Raw genomic sequence first — 13,107 nt, forward strand, 5'->3', positions numbered from 1 at the left:
GGGCCACCCAGTTTAAACCATAACGTGCTTGTAAAGGTAGCCGTGGCCGTACCTCAGTGGTCCGAGGAGAACCATGTCCCACTTTCTTTGCTCTCCCTCCTCACTGTATCTGACAAGATGTGGACTCCTCCCTGACACCAACCAAGTCCCTGACCCAAGATGTTCCTCGCCCTCCTTTACTAGAGTCCAGTAAGAGTTACAGATGAGGTGAAAATGAAAACACAATGTCATGAGGGCATGGACACCCCTGTAGGAATAAGGTGGGCACGTGAAAGCACAAGGGAGCAAGGCCGAGAACCCTTGAGGTACGTGGCATTCAGGCATGAGGAGGACAGGTGAACAGATGGGCTGGTCAGGAGAGGATGTCTGTGCCAAGACTCAAGGGCAAGGGGTGCAAGCAAGGCAGTGGCGGAAGTGCCCCCTGACCCCAGTGGCCGCTGGGAGTTGGGGTTGCACAGGGGTTAGGAAAGGCTGGAGGAAAGAGGCAAATCAGGAGGGATGGTGACTCAGGTGTTAGTCTCTTGGGAGTTAGTCTCTGGGAGGGATGGGAGATATCCAAAGGTCTGGAGTGCAATGGGGACTGTCCTGATAAGCTGGGTTTTCATACTAGCGTGGAAAGAGGCTTCCACACCCATAGAGAATCTTTCATCTTAGGTCATTGCATAAGCATGGGATGATTTTACAGTTGAATATCTGAAGTGACTCTTATGCTAGTTGAGTCAATGAGGAGACTTAAGAACGTTAGGCATGACGAGAGACCTCTCTGGTCCCAGGTGCTCTTCACTGGAAAATCTTGGTCTGTGCCTAGGTTCTGGGCACCTGTAGATTGGATCACCTAGAGCAGACTCAGACGGAGGTGGCCCAGACCTCTGAACCCCATGGTATATGGCATGTCCACTGGGTCCTCTCACCTCTGGGCACCGAGAAAGCCTTTCTCTGCCTCTTGTGACATTGACCTACTGCCTGATCATTTTGTAAAAGACATAGTGAGGTGACCACATGAAGAAATACCTCACAGAAGGACATAGGTTTTCCCCCTTAATTTTCTGTTTTTTATTTGTGTATGTAAGCACATGTATGTGGAAGCCACAGGGCAACATCAGGGGCTTTCCTTAATCACTCTCCACATTTTTTTTTTCAAATTTAATTTGTGTGTGTGTGTGTGTTGTGAGTGTATATGTGTGTGCATCTGTGTCTGTATGTGTGTGGTGTGAAAATGTATGAGTGTGTATGTGTGTGTGCCCATGTGTGACTCGAGAGTTTGTGTTCATGTATGTGATATGAACAGTGTGTGTGTGTGTGTGTGTGTGTGTGTGTGTGTGCATGTGTCTTTTGTATATGTGAGCATGTGTGATGTGAGAGTATATGAGTGTATATGCATATTCTTGTGACGCTGGTGTCCCCATGCCCTGGCCTGCGTGTGGCAATCAGATCTTTCCTAGCCAGAGTTCATCTTTCCACTTGTTCTAGACCAACAGTTCTCAAGCTGTGGATTGTGACCCTTTTGTGGGTCTAATGACCTTTTCACTGGGGTCACCTGAGGCCATCAGGAAATACAGATATTAACAAGTCATAATAGTAACAAAATTACAGTGATGAAGTAGCAATGAAAATAATTTTATGTTTGGGGGTCACCACAGCGTGAGGGGCTGTATTAAAGGGTCGCAACATCAGGAAGGTTGAGAACCACTGATTTAGATGATCTCTTCCAGTTTGTATAACCCAGGCTAGCTGGCTAGTGAGCTTCCAAGCTTCTACTGAGTCTCCTACAGACCCTTAAATGACCGTATTTGGCTTTTCCACAGGTTCTGAGGATCTGAACTCAGGTCCTCCGGCTTTGTGGAAAATGCCTTTCTACACTGAGCTGGCTCCTTATCCTTAGCTTTTTGTTTTGTTTTGTTTTGTTTTTGTTTTTGAGACAGGGTTTCTCTGTGTTGCTTTGCGCCTTACCTGGAACTCACTTGGTAGCCCAGGCTGGCCTCGAACTTACAGAGATCTGCCTGTCTCTGCCTCCCAAGCGCTGGGATTAAAGGTGTGCGCCACCACCACCCAGCTTATCCTTAGCTTTTGAGATGCAATCTGAGTCCAGTGGTCATTCATTGGCTGCAGAGGCAGGCTAGGGGATCTGACTGTCTTCCTCCCCCTGCCCTAGGGTTCCATAAGCACTCGGCTTTTTTATGTGAGTATTGGTGTTCTAACTCAAGTCCCATGAATGCTTTCCTGACTGACCCGTCTCAGTATAAGTCAAGTCCTTTTTTAGATCCAGGTGGCTATCTGGGTCTGGTGGGCATGTCCAGAAGGGTTCTAGGCCTTTGTGTCACAGAACAAGGAAGTAGCCAGAGAGATAAACTGATGGTAGTGGAAGCTGGGGTGGATCCTTAGGACCATGGCAAAGCATGAATCAGGTCAGAGCAGAGACATTTAGAAACACGGCAGCTGCACTGATGAGTTAGAGCTTTTGTGTCACACAGCAGAGGCTTTGGGGGCCATTTGCATAGTGCAGGCTTTTCCATGCACGCTCTGTTCACCTAGCTCTATGTATTGCTTCATGCATCACATGTCTAGTTAGTGATCTTATATCTCCACCCAGGGGTGTGCAGCTTAGTGTACCATGAGCCACAGGTCACCTTCAGACAACCCTGGAGTGTCTCTGTGACTGTACCAGTGGCTCCTGCCATTTCTAGTCTGCCTTAGCAGGTTTTTCTCCTATGCTAATTCTGCAGCCTGCTCGGAAGGCCTTCGGGAGCTCATCCTCCACCCTACTCTCCAGCCTCACTTTCATCCAGTTTCCTTTGGAAAACAAAGCATGACTCTGAGACGAGAATTGCTTTAGACCCTTCCCATGGCAGCTAGGGTGGACTCTGTGGACACTGCTTTATTGAGATATTGTTAAATCCAGCCGGCTCTCAATAGTGAGAGGGTCTGTCCATAGACATGCATACCATGGAGTATAGCTTAGCCTTAAAAATGAAGGGGAAATTTTCACAGGCTACAGCATGGATGGACCTTGAAGATATCATGCCAAAGGAAAGAGGTCATTCACAAGAATACGATGCTCTTTCCCTTCCCATGGGGTACTGAACAGAGTGAAAAACAGTTGTCTAAACAGAGAGTAGGGAGCGGGGCAGGGGAGTTACTGTTTAATGAGCACAAAGACAAGAGATGAGTAGAGGGCCAGTGAGGGTGATTCTTCCACAAGTGAATGGACTTCATGTCACAGAGTCGTACGACTGAAAAGGTGACGATGGTCGCTTTTATTTATGTGTATTTTTCTGATATTAAAAACTAACGTTAGGCCTGGAGAGATGGCTCAGCCGTTAAAGGGTAGGCTCACAACCAAAAATATAAAAACTAACTTTAAAGCCATCCTGGCCTACAGAGCAAGTTCCAGGACAGCCAGGGTTACACAGAGAAACTCTGTCTCAATCAAACAACAAAACAGAAAAGAAAACAAAAACCTTCCAGAGCTACAGAGGTATCTCAGTGGTTAAGAACACTGGCTGCTCAAGCGTGCAAGCTCATGTGCTGACGCACACACGCACACACACAAATAAAATCTAAAAGCTTTAAAAAGAACTTCTAAAGTGCCCAATTCAGTGGTTTCTAGAATGTTCACAATTTTGCAAATTTTTGTTTTTGTTTTGTTTTGTTTTGTTTGAGACAGGGGTCTTGTTATGTAACTCTACTTGCCCTGGTAGTAATGTGCAGCCCAGTCTGGCCTCCAACTCCTGGCAATCCTCTTGCCTCGGCCTCTGAAGTGCTGGGATTACAGGCATCTATCACCATACCCAGCTGTGACCATTGCCATAACCTCCTTTTCTAACGTTTCTTCATCCCCGTGCCCCTACAGAAAACCCTTTCACCTCTACAAACTTGAGGGAGCTATTTTTGATAGGCCACCACAGTGTCATCACAAAGACTTGGAAGGGCCCTTGGAGATTCAGATGAGGCTCCCGGAAGAGGTTTGGGGAGGCATAGCAGATCAGCAAAGGCCACACAACTCGTTTGTGGCAGAGTTAGCTCTTTGATTTCTTGCGAGGTTAGCTTTTCCATATCAAAAAATGCTGTGTCACTCACTTCCTCCCGAGTGATGCTGACAATAGCTTCTCTGCACACAGACGGTGTCAGATGTTACCGTCCCCAGGCTCCTCTCCGTAGCCTCTGCCTCCACTCTCTAGAGCCTGGAAGCCAACAGTAAAGACAGCACAGCGGAAAAGTCTGTATGTGTTCCACAATGCTCCTTCATGCCTTAATTACGTCTGAGAAAGGTTCCAATGAGTTTTGTTGAAAATAATATCTCAGCCTGTCTTATTAGAAATGCAACCAGGCTCAATGAGTTCACTTTTGAAAGATATGGCCTTGTAGAGCAGGGGCAGTGGCGAACAGTATCCTATAGCAGAAATGTCAAGGGCGTGGCCTCAAAGTTGGGGTCATTTCATCCCTGGAGCAGGGCTGGTGGACAGCTTGCTTCCTCCTGCCATGGTCTGCCTCTTGCCTTTCAAAAGCACTTAGGTCTGGCAGAGCCATGGTAGGGAAACTACAAAGAACATAGGTGTGGTGTGGGGAATTAACACTGGGGAGTGTCTTTAAATGGTAATCCAGTATTCTTTCAGAATCTGTTGGTAGATTGAAGGTTTTCAATCGTCCCGACTTCTAGGAGGGCTGATGGTGGAGAAGGGTCTTGTGGTCATTAAACACAGAGAAAGAGAAACCACAGTAACAGAGGCTGTGGCAAATCGTGGAATCCAGATGCTGAAATAGCGAGAGTATGGAAGCCTCACTGGGTCTGTATTCCCGTGATAATGGCCCCTAGGAGTGCATGGAATTTCTTCAGCCAGGCCACTCAAGTGACGGTAGGTTCTCTCAAGTGTCCTGTGAGTTCCCATGCGATGAGGAAAAACCTGACTGAGGAGATGGTTATGGAGGATGACACAGGCTTCTAGACAAAGATCTCCCTGCGGACAGAGACGATACAGCTCATGTGTGAACTCTCAGTGGCCAGAGAGTGCTAGCTACGTTTGTCTGCTGAGAGAGCGGATGAGTAGCAACAGTTCACGTCAGAGGATGTGTTGTTATTTACAAAATGACCGATGCGCCATGCATGAACTCATCTTCAGCAACACTCAGACCTTAGCCCTGGAAGGTAGGCAAGGCTGCTTCACCGGTGAGGTCACACGGCTGTAGGTGGGAGAGGTGGTATCATGCCGAGACTGCCCTTCCACAAGGCCTGAGATATGAATAAGGATCAACCGGATACCTGTGGTTTCTGTATTCTAATCCTTTCTCCGTGGTAGACATATTTTTCACCTAAATCTTCCAACATCAGCATTATATGATGCTGTTTAAATTGTCATAAGACGATTACATCACCGGGCTAGACAGGGGCTAGGCTGGCAAGTGGGTGAATCCACATGTAGTCTCCGCTACAGATCTAGCACGATAGCACTGCTGTGCCTAATAGAGTTTCTAGTTATTTCGATTAAGCAGACAGTAGCTTTATGGCCCTGGGTCTTCAGGAAATGTGTTCAAACACTGCCTCTGCTTCATGAGAGCCTTGTTTCGGTTGAACTTCCACGGCCTTATCGGAAATCAATGATTGCTTCAGATCTTCAGACTGTCATGTTGAGGAGACCTAAAGATGAACTCGCTCAAAATGATTTGAGATTGCAGAATGTGGAGAACTTGCAATAATTTAAACCCTTGCTCCTGCACCAAGGTGTGTCCCATTTTAACTGTGTCTACGTCGTGCTCGAGGGAATCTCTCCGTGCAAATTGTTTTCCTCCAACAACCCGCATGATCATAGCATTTCAGGACAATGGTAGGGGCTAACTCCTGGGCAGAGCGGCCCAGCTGAGGCGAAACAAGGGAGCTCTCCTATCCTAGCAACTGTTGCTATGCGTGGGCGTGGCATCGATGCCAGCGAGGACGCCCTCGCGACCCCGTCCCCTCACCTGCGCGAACTACATTTCCCATGATGCTCGGGGAGGGCTCCGTTGTGACGAAGGGCACGAGCGCGCACGGGGGCGGGGAGGGGGCGCTATTCCCAAGTCGGCTCTTGGGCTCGGGCTGCCGCCACCGCCGCCATGTTGGGCTGAGGCGATGACAGGAGGCGGCCGGGGCGTGTGGGATTGAGAAGTGGCGGAGGAGGCGGGGAGTCAGGGCTCTGAGGGGGAGCTGTTCCCTAGCTGAGGGAGGAGCCCCCGGAAGACGCCGCGGAAGGCAGCAAAGCGGAGGCGGCGGGAGCCCGGACGCGATGCAGCCCGACCCGCGCGGCTGCGCCGAGGCGCCCGCGGCCTGAGCCCCTCCGGCGCTGCGCTCGGCTCGGCTCGGCCCGGTTCGGCTCGGCTCGGCCCGGTTCGGCTCGGCTCGGCTCGGCTGCCGGCGAAGTCGATGCCCTTGAGCGCGGCTGCGCGCGGCCCGGCTGTGCGGCCCCGCGGCGCGCGCTGAGCCTCTCGGCGGCCCGGGCCGCCCTCAGCCCCGCGCTCGATGTGTAGCCACATAGTTATCTGCACACTTGGTCGCCGGGGCTTTAATGAGGACCTGAGTCGCGAGCGCGTGTGAATCACCGCCTGGGCCCGGCAAGGAGGACGGCGCATTTAACCCCCTCCCACCCCGCTCCATGTCCGTGTGTCACTCGGCTCCGTCCACCTGGCGCGGCGGGTCCTGGCGCTGCCACTGCCGCTGACGACCGGCTCCCCCGCGCCTCTCGCCGCAGAACCTCCTGGGCTCCCACGGAACTTCTACTTGTTTTGTTTGGTTTTCTGTTGTTTTCCTTTTTGGAAAAGCTCAGCCGGGAACCGATCTGAACTGTGAAGGTTTTCCATTTCCCGTAGCCCCAGCACTTCGGCCCCTGTCTTTTCTGTTTTGTTTTTCCTGCGTAAACCTCTGGCCCACTCTCAAAAGGCAAGATGTCCAGTCATGTCCCGGCGGATATGGTAAGTGAACGATAAGTTCTGACGTTCGGATTGCATTGTGGTTTCCAATCTGATTTAACCCGAAAACGGCGCCGGCGTCGGGGAGAAGGTTTCTGGGGCCGGGGGAGGGGGTGAAATGGGGGGCACTGATGTCAAAGCCACCCCGCTTGGCTTTGGGGAAGTTGTCACTTCTGCTCCCTCCCCCCCTTTTTTAGGAAGCGCTGGTTTTTGGTGTGGTTTTGCTGCTGTTTTTTTTCCTTTCTTTTTCTTTTCTTTCTTTCTTTTTTTTTTTTTTTAAACCACCGGGAGTCACTGGCTCGTTTGTGTTTTCTAAGTGGCCGGAGGCAGGGAAATGCAGCTGGAAGCGGAGGAAATTCCTCCCCGATTGCTGGAAGGCTCTGAAGGCTTGGGTTTAAACGCTTCGGGGAAAACGTCAGGGGCAGTGTGGGCAGAGCCGGGGACCGGCGCCCTGCTGGATGCCTAGGGCAGGAGAGGAGATCTCGCTCGCTGACAGACAGAATCATTCAGGCAGTAGGTGCACTCCTGATAGGTCTCAGGGACAGAGGCGCACCTCTTTGGAAAGTCTTGCTGCGAGCCCTTCGAAAGGTCTAGCTGAGCAGCTGTGACAACCCAAGCTATTAAGGATGTTTTTCGACTCTAGGCTGATCGCATAAGAGATCCTTCCTTTTCTAGATATTCCGACGTTTCTTGGAAACAGACATTTAGCAGGATTGCATTTTAGGTTTTTGTTTGTTTGTTTAAGCCAGTGAAGCATGCTTAATTGAGCTGGATCACTGGGCGTCGAGAACTGGAGACAAAAAGCGCTCTGGTTTATTGAGGCTCTTCCCTTCGGTTTCCGAAGGTTAGGGTTGTGAGTGTGTTGACGGACAGTTACTTTGTAGCCTTACCGTGCTGAGGGGTGGGTTTGTGGGAGTGTGAAACGACACTTTGCAGTCCCGAGGGCAGACAGGGAGATGAGTAATCCTGTTTATGAAAGAATTGAAGTGAATGTAATCATGCCCACTTATGTCAAGTTGACATTTGAATGTATGTGTATTACAGTGCAAAGCCAGAATTGAACTTTGCTAATGATTACATTTTTAAAATGTCAAATATTTCTATGGAGGGGACCACTTTTACATCTGTAAAAGAAAAATGACCCTTAAACTGTATTTTGACCTTGGCTTAAAGACATTTTGTTTGTTTGATTTTCCACTTAATAACCTATTCAAATGCAAAGGAACTACTGGGTCTGTCTCCTGGGCGGTCACACCGCACACAGCCTTTGCTTCCGGAGTCTTTAAACTCCGGCTCAGTCCTTTGGTTGTTCCTTCTTGATGGGCACAGAGGGAATGGCCTCTTGCCTGCGAAGTGGCTGCCATGGTTCCCTTTACACTATTCTCAAAGTTGCCTAGAGAGGTCTGTCTCTACACAGAACAGCAAGTGCTATTTCCCGTTTGAAGAGTCATCTGTGGGCTCATAGCCTCCGGCAAAGATTTGCTCTTTGTAAAGCTTCCATTTTACATCATCAGCACAGTGTGGGCTACACCACCTGAGTGCCATTTATTCTGCCAGAGAAGTTGTAATGGAATAGGTTTGTGTCATTAAAACAGGGCCACTACTTTCTTTTGGCCCAGTGAGAAAGGAAAAGTGGGGCGGGCGTACAGCATCAGCCACACACTGAGGTGATTGGGGGTGTCTTCTCTGAAGATTGGAAGCTGTGTTGGGGCTGGGGGACTGAAGTAGGGGCAAGGTTTTATTAATAGCTGCAATTACAAACTATGACTACTTGTCTGTTTGAGATTGTGTGCTCTGGCCCTGATGACTCAGTGGTGCTTTGAGATCCCTGATTAAAGGTGATATGCAAGGGCACAGCAGTATTATGTAATAAACATAGAATGCCTGATGATGCTCTTCAGAGGTAGCCTGATGCTGTGCAGACTTCAAGCTCCAAGTGGGTTTTGTAGCTCATCTTCATCTTGCTGGAGGATATGATTGTTTGTGAAAACCTTTTAAACCTCCATTTTCCATTACTTCAGTTTAGTTTTCGTTCAGACGTGTCTTTGTTTGATAAGTTCCTAGACTCCCCAACTTAAAAAAAATACTTATAATATATTGAATACTGGCTTGAAGTTGTTGATTTAATGTTTCATAGTTAAACTCCTCGTACTAGTAATTGACAGTTTGAGTTTGCGTCCTTGACTTACAGTGAGGATGTTACCACCTTTTAATCTGAAAGCCATCTCTTCACTCCCATCCATGTGCCCACAAGGTAACATTTCCTTGCAGCCTGACTCTAAATTGATTAGGATACAAGCTGTCACAGACCTCTGAACTTGAACTTGTGAGTGCAGAATCCCCTTCCTGTTAGGTGTTGTGATGTGAACCTTTCAAGTGTTGACAGCTCCTCTCTGCTGTTTAGACACAAATGCTCTACTGTTCCTTTACATCTTAATGGTGCTTGTCAGCCCTAGGAACATCAGGAGGTGGGGTAGAGCATGATGTTAGAACCCCTGCTCTGTTTCATCTGCGGTGATTCCTTCCAGACGGATGATAATTGCTAAATCACTTGACATGTGGGTAAAGTCTTCTTATGGCTACCATTGTGACTCATTTTGCAACCTGTGTTTTAACACCAGTTTTAGTTTTGTAAATAGAAGTCTCATTTAAAATTTACTTTTAACGATTAAGTACATTCTTGTTTTACTATAAAAAAACATTTTTTTTATAATCCAAATTTAGAACGTGCCCTGTAATGAGTGGATTTGTTGCGCCGTCTATAAAATAATTTGCCAGGAGCCTTTTGCAAGGAGCCTTCTTATCACTACACACACACACACACACACACACACACACACACACACACACTGCCTGTGTGTGCACATTCTAGAAGCATAAGTGTTTCTATATACAGGAAATATACATATTCAGGACATGCTGATTTTTTTCTTGTTAATAATGATAGAGTTGGAAGTACATTTACTAATATCTCAGTGTAGCAACCTGCTGAAAATACTGGCACAGAATTTCATTATAATACATCATATTTAAATGGTGATCCCCTTTATGTTTTTAAAAACTGAGTTCCAGTTTGTTGTCTTCCTTGGCATTAGCCATTGTTTATATTTGTGTAGTGACCTGTGAGCTGCTCTTCAAAAAGACACGTACGTACTGTGAAGACAGGGATGGGGAGGAAAGCAGGCGAAGGTGTTGGCCTCACTCTGGACCGGGAAAGGTCTCAGCACATGTGTATGTATTCATAAAACTGTTTGTTCACTTGGGAAACCCCTTAGGACTTTGGACTAGAGTTGGACTGTATGACTTTAGGATATCTATTACATCAAAAACTGTCTGCAAACCACCTGTGAGCTGGGTGTGGCAGCGCACGCCTTTAATCCATTGCTCTGGAGGTGGAGGCAGAACCTATGAGTTCAAGGACAGCCTGGTCTGCATAGTAAGTTTTAGGCCAGCAAGGGCTACATAGTGAAACCTGCCTCAAAACCGGAAAGAAACAGAGACTACCTGCAAAGGAAGTTGTATGAGGACAGTGGCCTCGGGCTGTTATCTAACTGCTTGTTGGGTTGCTGAACAGTTACCATCAATAGACTGTAGTCGGGGACAAAAGACACCTTGGCAGTTTTGTCAGGATGTTTCATATGTTTAGTAGAATATTCTAATGGTAATGCTCGCTTGATTTCTTCTCTTCATGAAAGAAATATTTTTGGAGCCCTCTAGTGGGCAGGAATTAAGTAAAATAAATTGTCGTTCAATGTGAACTTTGATCAGTTTCCTAAGTTACAGTGAAATGACGCTGGAGGAGGGCCAAGCCCAGAATGAGATCCCAAGAACAGAACTGGCCATGGGAAGGTATCTGAGATCAAATGCCAGACTCCCTCCTTGCCTCCAGTTCCTTTTTCGTTTTCATCGCCTGCCTTGTGCAGTTTCCAGTTGAGGTCGGAAGAGCCCTTCCAGCTCAGGAGTTGAGTGAGTACGGCTTGCCAGTCTGTGGGACTTGGTGATAGCCCAGTAAGCAGCCGCTGTTGAGTGGTCCTCCCTCCGGTTGGTGTACTTGACTGTGATTCCCAGTTTTTTGAGCTGAAATGGATCACTCTAGGTCCAGGCAGACTTTCCTTTCTCTCTGAAATATTTTCTTCGGTGCTTTTGTTGATGGTCAGGTGTGGGGACAGGTGTCTTAGATTTGTTGCGTTTTCCATGATTTCTAAATCAGAATTGGTGTTTTAAAACTTTGATTCTTGGGCTGGAGAGATGGCTCAGAGGTTAAGAGCACTGGCTATTCTTCCAGAGGTCCTGAGTTCAATTCCCAGCAACCACATGGTAGCTTACAACCACCTGTAATGAGATCTGGTGCCCTCTTCTGGTCTTTGGGTGTACATGCAGATAGAACACTATATACATAATAAATAAATCTTTAAAAAAAAAAAAACAACAACAAAACCTTTGACTCATGAAGTGGTACAGTTTGTTACTTAGAGAAAAATCAAAGTGTTCCACCCCTGCTAGTAGATGGGAAGTTTATGTTGTCCTCTTTGATGAGCATATTGAATGGAAAGCACGCTGTTAAATGTTAAAGCTCGTATGTCCTTGTATTAGTGATAAGCGGTGCTGGCTCTGCTCGTCCCAGTGTAGAGCACATATGTGCTTTGGTTTTCAGGTTTCCTTTCTTAATTTTATTTTTTGGTTTTTGGTTCTTTTGAGACAGTTTCTCTGTATCCTTGGCTTTCCTGGAACTCACTCTGTAGACCAGGCTGCCTCCAAGTCACAGAAGCCTGCCTCTGCTTCCCAAGTGTTGGGATCAAAGGTATGCACCACTACCACCTGGCTATCAAGTTTCTTTCTTCTGGGAGAAGAAAGTGAAGTGACTTCAATTCGTAATAACCTGGGCATCACTTTGGGTCATTCTGAATTGGGGATTTTTCCCCAGTCCATGGAGGTTGTGTTTTGAAACAGCCCAGTGCGATCGTTTTGAGGTGCTGCTTGGTTAAAGTAGGATGTCACATGCTTAGTCTAACTTCCCTTGCTTGGGCTTTTTGAGTCAAGTACTGGCTATGTTGCCCAGGCTGGTTTCCCACTGGTAATCCTCCTGCCTCAGTCTTAGTGCTGAGACCATAACGTGGGCCACAAGCTCGTCTAGCTGAGTTTTGGTGGCTGTCAATTCTGCTTGAGTGTACTGCAGACACTGTAATTGCAAACTTCTGTATGCAAATGTGAGGAGGCCCTAAGCTTTCTGTCCCCCTTTGGATCACTGCCTTAAAATGAAGTGAGGCAAGTCAGTCAAGGTCTGAGAGTAAAAAGATTAGACCTTGCTGTTTGTAGACTTCTGGCCCCCACAGTGTGGGTAAGCTCCCCCTCTTCCTTTCTGCTGTCTAGATTAACCGTGAATGGAGTTTGCTGAGGAAGGTGGGAGAATTCTGGGCCTAGGAGGCGGAGAACAGCACTTTGAAGTCAACTGCTCGGAGGTTTTGCGACTGATCTGTTCCTGCAGCTAGTTAATAGAACCTGCTGTTGACTTAGGATTGAAATGATGGGCAAAGCTCTACTTTCAAAACTTTAAATCCCAAGTGAGAAAGTACTTACTGCGCTGAAGAATCTAGTACTGTAGAGGGAACATTCCAAGAGTACATTTAGATATTGCCCATCTGTTGAAAGGCCTTCTCTGCAAACAATTCCAGGGGATTTTGACTCAGCAGAAGCAAAAGGCAAAACTAGTTTCCCAACATCATGAAAAATGGAATTGTATTAACAATATCATTTGGTAGCTAACTTCTGAGATACATTAAGTTGATAATAGAATGGAAACTTGTGACTTTGTGATGTGCCCTGCTCTGGATCTACACCTCTTTGTGGGCTAGGGTTTTCATTTTGCCTTAGGACAGCTTTTTAAACCACATGTCAATAATCCCAGCCAAAGGGAGGCTGAAGCAGGACAATCACAAGTCTGAGCTCAGCCTGTCTATGAGACCTTGTCTCAAAACACAGAACAAATAAAAAAAAAATAATGGAAGAAAAATCAATGTCAAAATAAACTTACCTTCTTCTGCTAGAAAGCCAGTTTTAAGAACTAGAGAGGCATGTTCAGAAACAGCACTTTTATTAATGTGCTAATACTGTTAGTGGTTCAAAGATCAAAACAGATTCATACATAGTTAAACATAAAGTGACTCAAGCATTTTA

General features: G+C 47.1%; 1 protein-coding gene across 1 annotated transcript in view; it reads left to right on the top strand.

Moving 5' to 3' along the window:
- Nucleotides 1-6,054: 6,054 nt before the first annotated feature.
- Nucleotides 6,055-13,107, top strand: part of Ubl3 (ubiquitin like 3) — a 52,048-nt gene continuing 44,995 nt past the window's right edge. The window contains exon 1 of the mRNA XM_036172235.1: nt 6,055-6,936. Coding sequence (XP_036028128.1) covers nt 6,910-6,936 — 27 coding nt within the window. The 5' untranslated portion in view covers nt 6,055-6,909. The remainder of the gene's footprint in view (nt 6,937-13,107) is intronic.

The sequence above is a fragment of the Onychomys torridus genome, chromosome 22, assembly GCF_903995425.1.
Source record: "Onychomys torridus chromosome 22, mOncTor1.1, whole genome shotgun sequence".
Classification (NCBI taxonomy): domain Eukaryota; kingdom Metazoa; phylum Chordata; class Mammalia; order Rodentia; family Cricetidae; genus Onychomys; species Onychomys torridus.